At 39.1% G+C, this 20608-nt stretch overlaps 1 protein-coding gene across 2 annotated transcripts in view; it reads right to left on the bottom strand.

Annotated features, from left to right (window-relative positions):
• PDE7B (phosphodiesterase 7B) overlaps positions 1 to 20608 on the bottom strand; it is a 361854-nt gene that overhangs the window by 221624 nt on the left and 119622 nt on the right. Inside the window, exon 2 of one of the 2 annotated variants that reach the window (XM_062186807.1) lies at positions 19692 to 19752. In XM_062186807.1, the coding sequence (XP_062042791.1) occupies positions 19692 to 19752 (61 nt within the window). Of the gene's footprint in view, positions 1 to 19691; positions 19774 to 20608 lie in introns of those variants that run through there. The other variant, XM_062186808.1, reaches the window with a different exon arrangement.

The raw sequence follows: 20608 nt of genomic DNA, 5'->3' as shown, positions 1-20608 counted from the left end.
TTTATACTTGACCTTTAGAAATTTTAGTTTATTGCTGTTACTTGACACTGCTTGTTGGAGTCAAAATGATTATAGGTGCAATTTAGATACTATATATTTTTGGGAAGCCACTGAATTTCCTTCCAGTATGATGATTTACTTTAAAAGTGGGCCCAGAGAAAGGTTTTTATTTGAGAAACACATGGATTGCTAAAAGGAATCACAACATACTTAGGTTTTCCTATGAGGAAACAATATACTCAATACTAGAGCCTGAACAAGACTTGCTTGTCTCTTAGTTTTCAGGAAAGTTCTATCCTGGGGTTCTGATCCTGAATAATCTTTTAGGGTCTCTTCAGAGCTCATTGGATCTCAACCACACACTACTGTTTGCTTTTTTCCTTGAAAAAAAAAAACAACCTTATTTTTTTAAGTTACCAGTAAGTCTTTTATATGTTTTTTTTTTCTGTTATAAAAGTAATACAAGCTGATGGCAAGAAAGCACTAAAATGTAGAAAAAATAAGACAAATCAGATTTTTCCTACCACTCAAAATTATATGCACACACGTATACAACCATATGTTTTTGGAAAAACACACCATACTTGTGGTTCTTTATACAGTTTTTTTTTTAAAAATCAGCATCTTCATATATTTGAAACAGACTTTAGAACATACAGAACCATTAAACATTTCACTGTTTCTCCTCTGAATCATGAAAGCAGACTAACTGGTTGTGTAAAATATGGGCCCAGTTGAAAAGAAAGGAAGAAAATAGAGTCTTTGAACTTGGAAATATGCAACTGTCTTTTGTTTGTTTCCTAGCTTAGTGAAAGCTGCATAGTCTTTGTATATAATAGAAACATGTGAGGAGGTTGTGTATGTGCATGAGAGTGTCTGCACAAGCATGTGCCTGTGTGTTACATGTGACAATTTTGAGGCTCTTAGGAAATTCACATTGCTTTGGTCTGTATTGTATGATACCATTTGTGTCATGGACCCTTACCCATCCCTAATGCAATGGATTCTTGATGTGTTCTGGAAGGATTCCATTGGCCACAGAACCACAAACCTCAGTTACTTGACTTTTTATACAGTTTTGCAAGTTCTCAGGTCCTGGGCTGAATGTCAATAGTGGCACTTTGATCCTCAACATAAAGCACAGTACTGCTGGGATCACATTCCTTCTGCGAAGGCAATGGCTATCTCAGAGTGTCTATTTGCTGGGGGGTAATGTGACTTTGAGATTGAGTTAAATAAAAACCCTAACTGATCTCTAAGATGTAACAACTGATGTAGTAGTTACCCCAAGTCATGGGTGTCATTATGACCTCTCCATTGGTGTATATTTCCACCATGGGAGCAAAAGCTTATCAAAGCTTTGACACTGGTCAGGTGTAGGCTTTAATAAAGCAAAGAAATAAGAAAAAAAATTCCCTTAGACATTAGAGAAATAACCTGACCATTTGGAAAATATAGAGGTTAAAAAAAAAGGTGAGGTGAGAATAAAAATCATGCATGATTCCACCACCTGGGAAGCCAAAACACTATTTGCACATTTCAAATTAGAAAATTGTAATTTTCTCATTTAATGCAGTTCTGGCTAAAAGTGACACTTCTAAATCCATCCACATATACCCAATGCTAAGAGAAGCTAATAAGGCAAAATAAATATACTTTACTGCTTCCCTCCTGGAGAAAATGTATATAAAGTCCATGGAAACAGCACATGAGGGTTAAGCTTAGAAATGCTACATCATGAGATTTCATTGTAAGGTACCAGACCATTGATGCTTCAGGGTTATATGGCTTCATTGTAATTTTTGCCTTTTAAAAATGTCTTTACTTTTTTGATCAAAATGAAAAGGCAGGTCAAAGACTTCCCACATATTCCCTGAATCTCCATTTGTGGGGTCTCTCCCTTTATCAAGCTCCCCTACAAGAGGGGTACGTTTGTTACAACTGGAATCCACATTCACACACTGTGACCATCCAGAGTCCACAGTTTACTTAGGGTTCATCTTTGGTGTTGTACATTCCATGAGTTTGGACAAATTTAAATTTGTATCATTACATCATACATACAGATTATTTTCACTGTCCTAAAAATCCTCTGTGCTCCATCTACTAATTACCCCTCATCTTAGCTATAATTTTCATATTATAAACTCAGCTCTACAGAAATGGAAATTAATTTGCTCAACAAAAAAGAGGTTTATTTATGAGTCAGAATTTTGGTTATGATTCTACTGTGAGTAAGTAAGAACATCTTAGGATCATTTGTAAAACCCTTATCTCCAAATATTCAACAAAGAGAAACTATTAATTTGGTTTGTGTAAAAAAACTCCACAACTCTGTAATGTTCATTGATAATCAACAAATAAGGTAAACATCAGCAACCTGATGATTTGTTTACATAAATGATAATCACGATCTTCATTAGAAGCTATTATAGAAAATGTTTCTATTGAGTGACATGATGAATTATGCATCTCAAAGGTAATTATTGAGTGTTAAATTATTTATGGGACTTTTAAACACAGCTGGTGGGAGGGTGAACTGGTAAAGCCACTTTGGAAAAGTAGTTGGTAGCATCAATTAAAGCCAAACATATAAATATACCCTATGACCCAATGGTTGCAATTATAGACAGATATTCAACAGAAAATATGTAATTTTGTGCACACAAAGGAACATACAAGAATGTTCATGGTGGTATTATTTGTAACAAAAAATCATAGACAGCCAAATGTTCATTATCACTGGAATTAATATACAATTTATCACACACACACATTGGATATTCTATAGTGGGGGACAATAATCATTTTCTGTAAAAGGGACACATAGTAAATATGTCAGCTTTGTGGGTCACATGGTTTTCATTATGTGATAGCTATAAATGTGCTGATACAGTTCGAAACATAGCTGTAGATAATTTGTAAATGAATGAGCATGGCTATGTTCTAATAAAACAGGTGACAGATTTAGACCTTGAGCTGTAATTTGCTGACCTCTGTTCTGCAGCAAAATCAACAAACAAGAATGAGCTATAGCTGTGGGCAACAGCACGGGTGACTCTCCAAGGCAAGCGTGAAAGAAGGCAGATGGGAATAAGAATATCCTCTTTAATTCCTTTATATAAATTTCAAGCTGAGGGAATGCTGATAGAGGTCTGTGAGTCAGAATGGAATCTTGAGGAGGTAATGTGTAGGAGGTGGTATAAGGGAAGCTGAAATACTTATCTATCTGTATGGTTTTGTGTGGATATATTCATTTTGTAAAATTTATTGAGCTGTCAACACCCTTTCATGATGAAAACTCTAAGCAAAATGGGTATAGAAGGAACATTCTTCAATACAATCAAAGCAATTTATGAAAAACCCACGGCCAACATCCTATTGAATGGGGAAAAGTTGGAAGCATTTCCACTGAGATCTGGTACCAGACAGGGATGCCCACTCTCACCACTGCTATTCAATATAGTTATGGAAGTCTTAGCCAGAGCCATCAGGCAAGAAAAAGAAATTAAAGGGATACAAATTGGGAAGGAAGAAGTCAGACTATCCCTCTTGGCAGACGATATGTTTCTTTATTTAGAGGATCCAAAGAACTCTACTAAGAGACTATTAGAGCTCATAGAAGAGTTTGGCAAAGTAGCAGGATATAAATCAATGCACAAAAATCAACAGCCTTTGTATACACAGGCAATGCCTCGGCTGAGAAAGAACTACTAAGATCAATCCCATTCACAATAGCTACAAAAACAATCAAATACCTTGGAATAAACTTAACTAAGGACGTTAAAGATATCTACGATGAAAATTACAAAACCTTAAATAAAGAAATAGAAGAGGATACCAAAAAATGGAAAAATCTTCCATGTTCATGGATTGGAAGAATCAACATCATCAAAATGTCCATTCTCCCAAAAGCAATTTATAGATTCAATGCGATACCAATCAAAATACCAAAGACATTCTTCTCATATCCAGAAAAAATGATGCTGAAATTCATATGGAGACACAGAAGACCTCGAATAGCTAAAGCAATCTTGTACAACAAAAACAAAGCCAGAGGCATCACAATACCAGATTTCAGGACATGCTACAGGGCAGTAGTTATCAAAACAGCATGGTACTGGTACAGAAACAGATGGATAGACCAATGGAACAGAATAGAAACACCAGAAATCAATCCAAACATCTACAACCAACTTATATTTGATCAAGGATCTAAAACCAATTCCTGGAACAAGGACAGTCTATTCAACAAATAGTGCTGGGAAAACTGGATTTCCACGTGCAGGAGCATGAAGCAAGACCCCTACCTTACACCTTACACAAAAATCCACTCAACATGGATTAAAGATCTGAATCTACAACTCGACACCATCAAATGATTAGAGAACATTGGAGAAACCCTGCAAGATATTGGCACCGGCAAAGACTTCTTAGAAAAGACCCTGGAGGCACAGGCAGTCAAAGCCAAAATTAACATTTGGGGTTATATCAAATGGAGAAGTTTCTGTACTGCAAAAGAAATAGTCAGGAAAGTGAAGAGGCAACTAACAGAATGGGAAAAAATATTTGCAAACTATGCTACAGATAAAGGATTAATAACCAGAATCTACAAAGAAATCAAGAAACTCCACAACAACAAAACCACTCACTTAAGAGATGGGCCAAGGACCTCAATAGACATTTTTCAAAAGAGGAAATCCAAATGGCCAACAGACACATGAAAAAATGTTCAAGATCACTAGCCATCAGGGAAATGCAAAGCAAAACCACAATGAGGTTTCACCTCACCCAGGTTAGAATGGCTCACATGCAGAAATCTACCAACAACAGATGCTGGCGAGGATGTGGAGAAAAAGGGACACTAACCCACTGTTGGTGGGAATGCAAACTGGTTAAGCCACTATGGAAGTCAGTTTGGAGATTCCTCAGAAACCTGAATATAACCCTACCATACAACCCAGCCATCCCACTCCTTGGTTTTTACTCAAAGGAAATTAAATTGGCAAACAAAAAAGCGGTCTGCACCTTAATGTTTATTGTAGCTCAATTCACAATAGCTAAGACCTGGAACCAACCCAAATGCCCATCAACAGTAGACTGGATAAATAAATTATGGGACACGTATTCTATAGAATACTATACAGCAGTCAAAAACAATGAAATCCAGTCATTTGCAACAAAGTGGCGGAATCTGGAAAACATCATGCTGAGTGAAATAAGCCAGTCCTAAAGGGACAAATATCATATGTTCTCCCTGATCAGTGACAACTAACCAAGCACCAAAAAGAAAACCTGTTAAGTGAAATGGACACTATGAGAAACAGTGACTTGATCAGCCCTTGCCCTGACTGTTGATGAACAACTTAATACTTTATTCCTTTTAGTATTTTTTTCTGTTTGTTCTACTTAATATTATTGGTTGAATTCTGTAGTTAACACACAATTATTCTTAGGTGTTTAAATCTTAACTGAAAAGTGATCCCTGTTAAATATAAGAGTGGGAATAAGAGAAGGAAGAGATGTACAATTTGGGACATGCTCAATCGGACTTGCCCCAAACGGTAGAGTTAGAAACATACCAGGGGATTCCAATTCAATCTCATCAAGGTTGCATGTACCAATGCCATCTCACTAGTCCAAGTGATCAATTTCTGTTCACAATTGATCATAATGATAGGACTAAGAGTCAAAGGGATCACATAAACAAGACTCGTGTCTGCAAATACTAACTGATAGAATAAAAAAGGGAGAGAAGGATCCAACTTGGGAAGTGAGATACACAGTAGACTCACAGAATAGCAGATGTCCTAAACAGCACTCTGGCCTCAGAATCAGCCCTTAAGGCATTCATATCTGGCTAAAAAGCCCATGAGAGTATTTTAGGCATGGAAAGACAAGACACTCTGGAAAAAACAAAACAAAACAAAACAAAACCTAAATGAAAGATCTCTGCGAGTGAGATCCCAGTGGAAAGAATAGGTCATCAAAGAAGGAGGTACCTTTCTCTGAAGGGAGGAGAGAACTTCCACTTTGACTATGACCCTGTCAGAATAAGCTCAAAGTCGGTGAACTCAAAAGGCTTCCATAGCCTTGCGAACTCATGGCTAGAGCCTAGGGAGATTACTGATGCCATAAACAAGAGTGTCGAATTGTTAAGTCAACAACAGGAGTCACTGTGTACTTACTTCTCATGTGGGATCTGTCCTTAATGTGCTGTACATTGTGATTTAATGCTATAACTAGTACTCAAACAGTATTTTTCACTTTGTGTTTCTGTGTGGGTGCAAACTGTTGAAATCGTTACTTAATATATACTAAATCGATCTTCTGTATATAAAGAGAATTAAAAATGAATCTTGATGTGAATGGAAGGGGAGAGAGAGCGGGGGGTGGGAGGGAAGTTATGGGGGGGGAGCCATTGTAATCCATAAGCTGTACTTTGGAAATTATATTCATTAAATAAAAGTTAAACAAACAAACCAAAAAAGTTTGAGCTGTACATGCACTTATATTTGGATATTTTTCAGTATTTAAGATATATTTCAATTAAAAAGTTAAAAAAAAAACTAAATAAACTAACAGCAGGAGGAGTAGAGAACCAGTAAATACATAAGGTACAATATCAATTGTTGGGGGACATTTGGCTTATATTTATCATAATAATAATACACTAAGTATTAAATAAGTATTAAATAAATTAAGTATTAAATACACTAAGTAAAAACTATTCCCTTACAGATGCTAACATTTGGGGCTGGCACTGTGGCATAGCAGGTAAAGCTGCTGACTGTAGTGCCGGCATCCCATATAAGTACCAGTTCAAGACCTGGCTGCTCCACTTCCAATCCAGCTCTCTGCTATGGTCTGGGAAAGTAGAAGATGGACCAAATGCTTGGGCCCCTGCACCCATGTGGGAGACCCTGAAGAAGTTCCTAGCTCCTGGCTTCGCATCAGCCCAGCTCCGGCCATTGTAGACATTTGGGGAGTGAACCAGTGGATGGAAGATTTCTCTCTCTGTCTTTCTCTAACTCTGCCTTTCAAATAAATAAATAAATCTTTTTAAAAAATGCTAATATGTAAAACTGGTATCCCAAGAAGCTTTCCCTATAGAAAATAAAGCAAAATAACCAAACACAGTTACACTGTTGTTTTTAAATCATTTCATTTTCAACAGTACAGGGAAAAATCCTTTATTGCTATGGCCTAGAACCACTCCGTGATCATAGGAATGAACTTGTTCCTGAACTCCTGGAGTCCTGACAGGTAGACCAGGCAGGAAACAAAGTCATCTGCCTCTTACTTGGTCCTTAAAATCCCATGAGAACTAAACCCCTTCAAATTTTTAGTTTTTCTTAAGCCTCTGTGATAATCAAGTTCCAAATGTCTCCTAACTCACCCCAAACATGATCCTAGTCTTTCATATATGAGTGCTATCACCCAGAGTCACATCGGGTGTGTAAACACAGTCCATGAAGGAAGACTTTCCTTGACACAAAAAGTAAAATGGCAGATGGAAAAGGTTGCTTTCACACAAGACTGGCTGGTGAGATTATGAACAAACCCATTCTAGAAGTAAAGTAGTAATTCAGGCAGAAGATGTTAAATTCTTCTTGAGAAACATGGAAAAGGTATTTTTGAATTCAATACGTCCTCCCAAATGTTCAATTACTTTATCCAAATATTTGATTTTCTAAAAGAATACAAAATTTTGAATTGAATTGCATTTTCTTGGCATTCCAATAAAAATTTAAAACAATTTTTAAAAGATTTATTTATGTGAAAGTCAGAGTTACAGAGGAGGAGAAGTGGGGGATCGAGAGAGAGAGAGAGAGAGATCTTCCATTTGCTGGTTCACTCCCCAAATGGCTGCAATGGTTAGAGGTGAGCCAATTCAAAGCCAGGAGCCAGGAGTTTCCTCTGAGTCTCCAACATGTGTGCAAGGACCCAAGGACTTGGGCCATCCTCCACTGCTTTCCCAGGTGCAAGGAGCTGGATTGGAAGTGGAGCAGCCAGGTTTCGAACCGGCACCCATATGGGATGCTGGCGCTGCCAGGCCAGGGTTTTAATCCACTGTGCCACAGTGCCAGCCCCTTGTGCTTAATTTATAAAGTAAACTTTATCATAGGTGCCAAGTATAGGAAAAAAAATAGTATCTATAGGATCCGGCACATGTGGGAGTTCTCGCAGCATATTTCCTGTGGTTGAAGGGGCTTCTGTAACTCCCAATATCCGTATGGGAGTAAGGAGTTTGGGAGGGCGTGTTAAGGAAGCCCTCTACATGCAGGGTACCATGACCTCCATGGCAGGTGGAGGGGAAGGCAGCTAGTAAGAAAGAGAAGAAAATGCTCTTCTTCAGAGACTCCCTACTCCTCTACTGAGTGTTAAGGACCTATCACTTGCACTTTCTGCACTCTTTTCATTTTAAAGAATGGACTTTGAGCTTTTGTCTCAATGTTTCTAACCACAGTAGAGTCCTCAGAACTGCTTCAAAATCTATTGTATTTTTTTTTTTTTACATCTCCTGTCAGTAGTTTTTGATTTCTTAAAGCAGTAGTTTCAAGTTAACCAGTAGCCTTATGTTGGTGTCCACAACTTTGCTCTTTACTCTTGGGGGAATATTGGACTTCCTTTGGCCCTGGGGGATGTGTCTCCATCTCCATCCTTCACCTTCCATCAGGACCACCTTCTCTTCCTCGAAGGTATAAGGCTCCCAATCACTCCCTCTCTCTTAGGAAAACTTCAGCCCCCTCCTCCAATCTCTCTTCCCAGCATCAAAACATTCTCAACTTTCTCAGCCTAAGAAATCCTTGCTGACCTCAGACTTTGACACACAAGCACTGTCGTATCATCTCATCATCTGCCTTCTTCTCTTTTTAAAAATTAATGAATTAATTAATGACAGAGAAGAGAGAGAAAGAGAGAGAGAGTGAGCGAGTGCTCATTGCTGGTTCACTCTCCAGATCCCCAGAAGAGCAGGCACTTGTGCTAGGGAAGAGGCTGGGAGCCAAGGACTCAGCCCAGGTCTCCCGCACGGGTGGCAGAGACCCAACTACTTGAGCCATCATTGCTGCCTTCCAAGGGACCCGTTAGCAGGAAGCTGGACTCAGGGGGCACGACTTGAACTCAGGCACTCTGACGTCTGCCAGCTTCTTAACCACCAGGCTATGTGCCTGCCACAAGACCTGCCTGTTTCGCCAACAGATTTCTTTATTTTATTTTATTTCTTTATTTATTTTTGGACAGGCAGAGTGGACAGTGAGAGAGAGAGAGAGACAGAAAGGTCTTCCTTTTTGCCGTTGGTTCACCCTCCAATGGCTGCCACGGCCTGTGTGCTGCGGCCGGCGCTCCATGCTGATCCGAAGCCAGGAGCCAGGTGCTTCTCCTGGTCTCCCATGGGGTGCAGGACCCAAGCACTTGGGCCATTCTCCACTGTACTCCTGGGCCACAGTGGAGAGCTTCGCCAACAGATTTCTAGACAGAGAGTGTCCCTCCTCGTTAGCTCTCTGTTACCTGGTCCACGCTGCCTCTCTGTCCTTCCACTGACCACATCTTGCTGATGTTACCTTCAGGTTGTTAAATTCAGCCAACACTTTTTAGTCTTGATCTCATTTGATCTGTACAGTATTTCTCATTTTTATCCTTCCCTTCCTTTTGGATCTCTCTCCTCTTGGCTAAGACGATCAAGACACCATTCTTACTCGGTTTCCTCTGTCTCTCTGTCCATACATTCTTTGTCTCCTACCTATCTGGGCTTCCTTAAACTAGTCTTAAACCTACCCAACCCTTCAGGGTGGTGCTTCCAAGTCTCCTGATGTTCACCGCACTTCACTCCTTGCCTTTTACAGGTGATCTCACTGCTGAGAAGTCGTCACCACAACCTTCCAGCAGACCCCTGCATTTACTGTCTAAAGTTTAACTCCTTACTTCCCCACTGCTGCAAATCTGTTTTAAGGTTTATTTATTTATTTTGAAAGTAAGAGTTAAAGAAAGAGGGAGGGAGGGGAGGAGAGAAGGAGGAGGAGGAGGTGGAGGAGGAGAGAGAAAGAGAGAGAGAGAATCTTCCAACTGCTGGTTCACTCCCCAGAGTTGGAACTTCTGGGCTGGGCCAGACCAAAGTCAAGAGCCAGGAGGCAGGAGCTTCTTCCCTTTCTCCCACATTGGTGCAGGGGCCCAAGCGCTTGGGCCAGCTTCGGCTGCTTTTCCCAGGCCATTAGCAGGGAGCAAGATCAGAAGAGGAGCAGCCAGGACTGCTATATCCCCATATGGGATGCTGGCATCATAGGCAGCAGCTTTACCTGCTATGCCACTGTGCTGGCCCCTTGAAGAGAGTTTTAAAGGCTATACCAACCCATCTTTGACATATGTGGCAAAGCCCTGAGGTGAATCTGTTGTTCTTACAAATGCACCAGTGTGTATCCATTCAGCAAGTAGAGTTTATATTGGAGACCAGGCACCTGGATGTTGCAGGTGCTAGGAACTAAGCAGTGAGTAAAACTAGATCCCTACTTTCATAATATTTATATTCTGTGTGCATAATGAGTTGTGGGGAACAGTGATGAACACACAAATAAAAATAAAATACATCATTTGGCAACATTTGCAATATATCATTTGGTGATATGGGTCATTCCCAAGGGAATGATGGGGATTTTATTATTGCTTTTCCTTGGAATATCCAGGTTCAATTTGTTATCTTTTGACAGATTTAGAAAGTGTTGTCCAGAGGTTTTATTAGAATATGCATATAGCAAGCGTGAGTTGATGTGTACAAAAAATAACAATTAGGTGCTCTGTAAGTGTTAAGTGAAAATTAATTCAAACTCCTAAAGCATTCTGACTGTGATAAATTAAAATGAAGCAACTTGATGGGGCTGGCGCTGTGGCGTAGTGGGTTAAAGCCCTGGCCTGAAGCGCCGGCATCCCACATGGGCGCTGGTGCTAGTCTCGGCTGCTCCTCTTCTGATCCAGCTTGGGACCCTGCACCCACGTGGGAGACCTGGAGGAAGCTCCTGGATCCTGGCTTCAGATCGGCGCAGCTCTGGCTGTTGCGGCCATCTGGAGAGTGAGTGAACCAGTGGATGGAAAATCTCTCTGTCTGTCTCTACCTCTCTCTCTCTCTCTCTCCCTCTCTCTTTCTCTCTCTGTAATGTGCTTTTCAAATAAATAAATAAATCTTTTAAAAAAAGAGATAGTCCTTGAAATCCTCTCCTTTTCTTTTAATAACCCATGAGGATAAGGTGCTCATTTCTAAATGGCAAACATGAACTTGAAAATTTTCTCTTCATCTGATCCAAACTGAGACAGTTTAATAATATTCAAAATAAAACAAAGCCATGAATTTGTATATAAAAACACTACAACTAATATAAAATGAAATGTAGGGCCTTGAAACAAATTATTAACATTAATAAAAATAATACTTATATTTGTGGTACTTCTCAAAGATTACTGAATACATTAATATTTATCATTTGATCTTCAACAAAGCTAATAGGTAGATAATATTATTGTTATTACTAATTATTTCATTTTAGAGAAGAGTAAACTGAATTCTATAGTCTTTAAGTGACTTTCCTATTGGTTTACAATGATACAGTTATTAGCTGGTACCAGGTGTTTAAATGCCCTGGTAATCCTACTACACCACAGTGGCCTCTATGGATACAAGATCTAATTTTGCTTCAACACAGATTGGGTGTTAATTTTTCAGAAACAATATATAATCCTCAAAAGTGTGCACATACAAAAATCAGATCAGAGACTGGGGCTGGCAACTAGCCTGGCAGTTGATATAGCAGCTATAAGAGACCCGCATTCCATATCTAGCTCCTGACTCCCGCTTTCTGCTAATGTGGAACATGAAGGCAGCAGCGATTGCTCAGGTAATCCAGCTCATGCCACCCACCTGCGAAACCTGGGCTGAGTTCTGACCCCTGTCTTTGGCCTGGCCCATTTCTGGCTATTGTGGGTACTGGGGGAGTGAACCAGTGAATGTGAGGTCTATGTCTGCCTGTCTCTCTCTGTTCTATCTGCCTCTTAACTAACTAAAACTAAAAGTAAGAACTTTTAATCACAGACTGATGCCAGTGATCAGAGCAAAATATTCATTTAAAGAAGCTCCTAATTAATTAAATGGCAAAGTTCCAAGAGAAAACATATCAATTTTCTACTCTGTAAAAGATGAAAATACTACCTTCTTTTTTTTTTAACTTTTATTTAATGAATATAAATTTCCAAAGTACAGCTTATGGATTACAATGGCTTCCCCCCCATAACTTCCCTCCCACCCGCAACCCTCCCCTTTCCTGCTCCCTCTCCCCTTCCATTCACATCAAAATTCATTTTCAATTCTCTTTATATACAGAAGATCAGAAAATACTACCTTCTAAAATAAGATACTATGATAATTTATTTTTCTTTTGATATCAAATAACATGTACTTAAAAGAAATCAAACTTAGAGGCCAACATTTGAGGCGAGGCAGGTTAAGCTATTGCTTGTGTTGCCAGCCTCCCATACAGGAGTGCAGGGTCTCATCCTGACTGCTCTGCTTGTGATCAAGTTCCCTGCTAAGGTGACTAAGAAAGCAATGGGAGATGATCCAAGTGCCTGGGCTCCTGTCACTCATGCCCAGATGGAGTTTTGGGCTCTTGGCTTCAGCCTAGCTATTTGGGAAGTAAACTAGCAGATGGAAGATTCTCTCTCTCTCCCCGCCCCCCCTTGTCCCTCCCTTACCTTTAAATTAAAAAAAAAAAAAAAAAAAAAACCTTAGAATTCAAAATATCAAAGTATATATTCTAGAACACTCTAGGACTAAGAACAAAATATACTCTAACTGGGACCAGAACTCTCTTTTATCTGATACTTCTGTCCTATTCAGTGCTAAGGATAATAAACTTTGTATAATCACGCCTCAAATTCCTTTCCAATTTATCTTTTTATTTTCCTTGTAGCCTGAAACACTTGCTGTTCCCTCTCACTCCGTAGCTTTCCTGTATCTGGACTGCAGAGTAGTTTTGTAGCCCCCTAGAAAGCTGCCACCTTCTCTGCTTTGCGTGTCTAAATCCTCACATCTCAACCAATACATGCTCTACTCACACAAGTCTCGTTTCTTTTGCATCCTTTGTCACTGTCAAGCGGGTGTTGCATACATTGGGGTTCAAGGCTTGCTAGAGCCCAGCACACTACTTGCAAACAGAAGATGCTAGCTGTATATCATGTTAAGGAATACTGGGTGAATGCATGTTTCTGCCCATGAGGTACCACACAAGCTTGAGCAGTGTATTTAATATGTGTAAAGATGCGCCCTTGCATTTGCATGACGACTCAGCTTTCCAGGTGCTTTTCTAAACACTGTCAATACCATCAATAAGTAATTTATTTCTTATTAGTTTATGATTGAGTTTTAAATTTTCAGTTCATCCTATTGAGGATGGGTGCCATAAAGGGCACCCCTCACAGAATGTCTCATTCTATTATTGGAAAACTCCTTAGGCTAGGAAGGACAGATGTTTCTACTTCCACTCTGTTGGAAAACCACCAATTGAAGCACAAAGAGATGAAACAACTTCCACAAGCACGCAGTTAATTTTTCAGAGCTAGTACTGGAAAGCAAGTCTCTATTTGTGTCGAATGTTAATAAAATATTGATTTGATGGGATTCTATTATTCTGAAAATTAGCAATCCATTCAGATGACCAGAAATTAGCAAATTGCCAGGACACTGATGAAAGTGTGCTATGCCATGGCTGGTTGGAAAGTTCTTAGTGTACAATTCAATGGTCATGACCCTCATCAGCGTGAAAGGAATTGTGAAAGACACAAGCAGAGCCACTTAATGTGCCAAATGGGAAAAACTGAAACCATGATAAAGAGAAGGGAGAAAGTATTCTAAATTACAAATTAAGGCTTACTGTTTGAAAGAATCTTACTGTATGAACAAGTAGAAAGCAGGGATAGAGATACCAAGTCTGATCTGGGATTCCTTCATCAGAGTAAGGTTAACAAAAGAACTAAGTAAATCAACATTAACCATTTTCCATACTTTCTTTAAATACTACTCTGGTTTCTTTTTAATCCATAGGTTATATTTTTAAATTACACTCTTAATAAGTAAAATCTTATTAGTAACTCTCAATGCTTTATGTATTTATTAGGCAAGAATTATTTCTCTTCTACTTCCTCTTCCCTTTCATATTAGTTCATTATACTCAAAGTGCATATCTTGCTGCACAGTTGCGTAGCACATGATACAATTATACAAACTTCTGAGGCCAATTTGAAATTGAAAGAGATCTTGTGGCTGGATTTTTTTAAAAGAAGGAGATGTGGGGAGCTAGGAGTCCTAAACACATTGGTCTAAGCTTGAAGGTAAGAAGAAAGCAACATGTATGACAATTTGATTCTTAACTTGACCCATCCACACTTACTGTCTCTGAATAATTTTAAAGATTATTTAATGTGCAGTGCAGCCAGCTCTACAATGTACCCGTATTTCCCTAACTCTTAACGAACCCTAACTCTTTTCCTGAAGCCAACAGTGACTCTCTGCAAGAATGATACCTGACAAGAATTTGTTCCCAATTAAAACTGCATTGAATTCAGTGCTTCAGAGCAACGTAAGGTGAATATTAGACTTATGTTTAATTTAATGTAACACAGCAGAAGTATGATTTTTGATGAGCATGGCTTATTCACAGAAGTAATGAGGTAGACAATTCAAAGCATAAAGACTGTGTTTCCCAAAATAGGCGACTCACCAGTAGGAGAGAAATGACCTGCAAATGTGTCCCTAGCTGGTGATCCTCTTCCATATTCCACCTCCCTGAGCTGAAACCAGACCACAGCAAGGATCCAGGCAGGTATCCCAGACTTTGAGTATGGGCAAGCAGGGATAGGGACCTCAGAGAGAGTAAGCCAAGAGCTTGACAGTTTAAAGATGTAGCTGCCTCAGGTTGGCCCCCAGAGGGTTCCCAACTTTGGGGTGACATGAAGAACAAAGGTGACACTTTTGGAAACACAAGCTTTATACGTTTGGCTTTCTTGTGTGGAAATCTTCATTCATGAAAACATTACAAAATTACCTGCAGAATCTAAGCAATGTTCATGGTTGGCAGCACTTATAAAACTTCATAGTCCCTTGAAATGTAAGCAACTCCTTATCCTTTGCTTTTAGAGATATAAAATTTTCACAAGAACTGCCTCAGGAAGTCATAAAGGGCTTGGGGCCACTATCCTCTCTTTTTTTTTTTTTTTTTGACAGGCAGAGTGGACAGTGAGAGAGAGAGAGACAGAGAGAAAGGTCTTCCTTTACCGTTGGTTCACCCCTCCAATGGCCACTGCGGCCGGCACACTGCAGCCAGTGCACTGCGCTGATCCGAAGCCAGGAGCCAAGTGCTTCTCCTGGTCTCCCATGGGGTGCAGGGCCCAATCACTTGGGCCATCCTCCACTGCACTCCCGGGCCACAGCAGAGAGCTGGCCTGGAAGAGGGGCAACTGGGACAGAATCCAGAGCCCCGACCAGGACTAGAACCCGGTGTGCCGGCGCCATAGGCGGAGCATTAGCCTAGTGAGCCGCGGCGCTGGCCCACTATCCTCTTTTAAAGGAAGCAAAACCTAATGCCTCAGACTTTAGTGGAGAGATGATTTTCTTGTTGTGCTAACATAGATATTTTTCTCTTGAAAAAATGGAAGGTACTGTCTGTTTTTATGACTTATGTACTCATAACTTGAGTTTATCTTATTTGTTTTGAGTGAATGAACCATTCAACTTGATGTCTTTCTTATCATCCTGCTCTATATTGCTGTGAAATGGCAGCTCTTGGGTAGACATATGATAATAGCAGGTTGATCTATGAATATGGACATTCATAATAGTTTTATTTTGGTATTCTGTCATCCAAGATTTTAAAGGACTTTATAACTGAATTAAATCTGGCAGTAATTCTCTCTAAAAGATAAGCAGAAGAAAATATAAGGCTCCCTGGTTATAAATGCCTTGAGGGAACATTTTTTACCAAAAGAGTAACTCAGGCTCTCTAGATGCAATATTATCTTCAAATGTCCTAATAATATTTACTTTCTATTTTAAAGGGGAACATACATTTTTTCTTCCTAAGTGTCCTCAAATTAATGAAAATTTCCATTCTCATGGTTCATTTATATTATTCAGTTCTTTATCAATAAGAAAATAGAAATCTAACAAACTACAGAAATGTACAAGGTCAATAACCAGCAGCTTATTCATAGTTATTGTCAAGGATATCTATATTTTGAAAGGGAAGGCACCTTTTAAATACTTCGAATCAATGACACATGGATTTTGCCTGCCACATAATAAGTACTCAATCAGTTGCCATTGTTATGACAGTGTTAGTAAAACAAAACTGATTTCTATGTGTATATTTCTAGGTTTTGAAATTTTGTGCAGTCTGGAAGCATCATTAGAGAGACATTTTGTGGTCAGGAATGTTTTCTGGCTGCTAGGTAAACCGCACCTCATAGTGTAGAAGAAATTGAAAGAGTATAAGAGCCTAGGGTGATTACTGACACCATAAACAAGAGTGTCAATTGTGAAATCAACAACAGGAGTCACTGTGCACTTGCTCTCCATTAGGATCTCTGTCCTTAATGTGTTGTACTATGTGAATCAGTGGTATAACTAGTAATCAAACAATACTTTACACTTTGTGTTTCTTTGTGAGTGCAAACTGTTGAAATCTTTACTTAATATATACTAAATTGTTCTTCTACATATAAAGATAATTCAAAATGAATCTTGATGAAGAATGGAATGGGAGAGGAAGCAGGAGATGGGAGGGTTGTGGGTGGGAGGGAACTTATGGGGGGAAGCCACTGTAATCCCAAAGCTATAGTTTAGAAATTTATATTTATCAAATAAAAGTTTATAAAATCCTTAAAAAAAAAAAAAAAAAAAAAAGAAAGCCAAGACACTCTGGGCCGGCGCCGTGGCTCTCTAGGCTAATCCTCCGCCTTGCAGCGCCGGCACACCAGGTTCTAGTCCCGGTCGGGGCACCGATCCTGTCCCGGTTGCCCCTTTTCCAGGCCAGCTCTCTGCTGTGGCCAGGGAGTGCAGTGGAGGATGGCCCAAGTCCTTGGGTTCTGCACCCCATGGGAGACCAGGAGAAGCACCTGGCTCCTGCCATCGGATCAGCGTGGTACGCTGGCCGCAGCACACCTACCGCAGCAGCCATTGGAGGGTGAACCAACGGCAAAAGGAAGACCTTTTTCTCTGTCTCTGTCTCTCTCACTATCCACTCTGCCTGTCAAAAAAATAAAAATTAAAAAAAAAAAGAAAGCCAACACACTCTGGCAAAAAAAAATGACCTAAATGAAAGATCTCTGCGAGTGAGATCCCAGTGGAAAGAACGGGCCATCAAAGAAGGAGGTACCTTTCTCTGAAGGGAGGAGAGAACTTCCACTTTGACTATGACTTTGTCTAAATATAAGAGTCGGTGAACTCAAAAGGCTTCCATAGCCTTGGGAACTCATGACAAGAGCCTAGGGTGATTATTAATGCCATAAACAAGAGTGTCAAATTGTTAAGTCAACAACAGGAGTCACTGTGCACTTCTCATGGAGGATCTCTGTCCTTAATGTGCTGTACATTGTGATTTAATGCTATAACTAGTACTCCAACAGAATTTTTCACTTTGTGTTGCTATGTGGGTGCAATCTGTTGAAATCTTTACTTAATATATACTAAACTGATCTTCTGTATATAAAGAGAATTGAAAATGAATCTTGATGTGAATGGAAGGGGAGATGGAGAAGGAAAGGGGAGGGTTGTGGGTGGGAGGGAAATTATTGGGGGGAAAGCCATTGTAATCCATAAGCTGTACTTTGGAAATTTATATTTATTAAATGAAAGTTAAAAAAAAAAAAAAACAAAAAAAAAAAAAAGAAAGAGAATTGCTCTTACTAGAAGTGAATTCTGTAGACAGTAGTACACAGTCTATTGTTGTCCCTCTTCTAACGACAGATTAATGACACAATTTACATGGGAGTGCAGACACAGGACAATTTACTCAAAATAGATTATGTGCTCATGTGCTTAAATGCATCATGAGTTACAAATTGATTCAAGTTGCCAGGTCAGGTGGAAGCTACAAATAATTAATATTTTAGTGGCATTAAGTTACGTGTAGTATTAGACCATTTGCTTCAAAGTCCCTTTTGGTAAAATGGAGATTAAAACAACAAGCCTCATTTGGTCATGGTAAAAATTGAATGAGATAATTTATGAATAGATCCAATGTGGTGTTGGGACAGTTTCCCAAATCTGAGGTTAGAACATATGGCTGGACCAAGGAATCATTTTCTTTTTTACCTACTTATCTTCCTTTCTACCTATCTGTGCTTCTACCTAGCAGCCTAACATACTGATATTTTTCAGACATGTTCATGGTTAGTGTAAAGGAATACTGGATATTTGAAATGGATGTATATGTGCTATGTTGTATTCATTGTTCACACACTTTCAGTAAAATAGTCATTTTCCAATGGATGATCCACTCTACAGCCACCATCTTAATTAATATAAAAATGCATGAGAACCACAACAGAGGTTTAAAGCAATATGGAAAGAAAGATCAGAAGAATAAGAAAATATGGTGCCTGTTTCCTGCTTGTTTTTAGATCACGAACAACATTTGATTACTTGCTAAATAATTATTTCAAATTATAAAGTACCCTCATTATTCCCTGCCTCCACCTCTCTTATTTATTGTCTGCTTTTGGGTCATCTCACTGGTAACCTAAGGTGCCACCATATGAGGTGACTACTGTAAACAAAAGATAGTAAAATAAACCACCTTGTTCTTGGTTCAGGAAAATGCTTTAAGATTAGAATAGATGGGGGTGAAATTTTGGAAAGAAACAAAATTCAAGGATGATTTTATTCACCCATGATACCCTTTTGTCCTGGTACCATAATTAGTTGAAAGTTTACCGGACATAGACTTGTGGCTTAAGATCTAAACCCTAGTGCTAAAACTTTACAGTTCAGATACTATCCTGTCATGATTTTGGACCACAGTGCATCACTTCCATTCTGTGCACATATTGCTAATATGTAAGAAGAGGACGATAATATCAATTTCATTTCCCAACAGAATGGTATATATTAAGAAGTCTGTAAAAGGCATTGATGATATTCTCCCTCAAAGAACAGATAATTTTTCACTACCATATTGCTGTTTTGTTACAAATGCAGTGTGGGAGATTGCCATGTGGACTTCAGAATAGTTCAAATACATGTTCCTCCCAGGCATTGTTAAGTAAGGACTCTATGCCATGCTGTCCACAAATAATCATGCACTTATCTCTTGTAGCATCTCTGGTTTCACAACTACAACGTAATTCGTTTCATCTTTTCATCACGGTTTCCCAAATACAGTTCTCAATTCTATGTTATGCTGCTGATCCAAGAAAAATTTTTGGAAGACTCAGTAGCATGGTTCCTGACCTCCGGACAGTTATTAAAACCAAAAGCTTTTTTCATCACCAAGTGTTCCACATATCTATGTGTTATAGCTGCTCAAAAACCCATCCACAAGCCAATAAATCTCTCAAAAGTGGAATGAGAGACACAGTCAAGAGGGCCACAGAACAAGAGTATCTCCACATGACATCAACACGCCTAATATATTTAGAACGAGAAACCTTACCTAGCATGCAAACACATTTGGCACTCGGATCAGGGTTCTCAAATAAGATTTCGCCACACCTCTGAAATAGAAAGATAGCCATAGTTATTTTAAGATTTCCTGTCAGGATTTCCAAGGCACATTTATCCATGCAACCTGACATCACTTAGACATTACTATATACTTCTTTTCTTTGGTTACCTTAGTCTAGGGACCACTGTCAGAAATGGAGACTTTGATGGTGTAAAATACTTGGGAAGTAAATTGGGAAATGTTGTTCCTGCACGTTCATGCCCCTGCCCAAAGCTGAGTCTGTGTGTTCCCATGAGAAGTTCTGCTTAGGGTTGCACTTGGTTCCTAACAGTTTCTATTTCAGTGAAAAATGTGCAGTTTATTAGACCCAATACTTTTAGGCTTATCACTCTTATAATTGGTCTCAATTCAGCACCTGCAATTATTCAAAACTACCCTTGTAGTCAAGTACAGATACCAGCAAACACAAGGCTAGGTGGCTCGTACTTAGCTCTGTAATCTTGGGGGAAACAAAGGAAGAGATGATGACAAGTAGCACTCATAATGGTTTTTCCTGAACCCACATACTCAGGTGTGTATCAATGTTCTTATCTATATCTTTGTTTTTTATCTTGCTTGTTAAAACGTTAGTACAAAGAAACTCCACAGATGACATCAGTTACTTGAGAAGAGACTGCATCTGTGTGATGAACATGAGTGGCAAATTGTTCATATCTGAATATGTAAGTAAATTCTTCAACTCAGCAGTAATGTAACAAATAATTAAATAAAAATACTGTGAAGAACATGAGCGAGCAAGGGAACAGGGATGTTCAATAAACATGGAAAATATATTCTGCCACACTAATAACTTGAAACAGGCAAATTATAGATAAAATGAGGTCTATTTTGCACTAATTGACAAA

Source organism: Lepus europaeus, chromosome 3 (assembly GCF_033115175.1).
Source record: "Lepus europaeus isolate LE1 chromosome 3, mLepTim1.pri, whole genome shotgun sequence".
In the NCBI taxonomy this organism is placed as follows: domain Eukaryota; kingdom Metazoa; phylum Chordata; class Mammalia; order Lagomorpha; family Leporidae; genus Lepus; species Lepus europaeus.
This window is presented reverse-complemented; position numbering and strand designations above follow the sequence as displayed.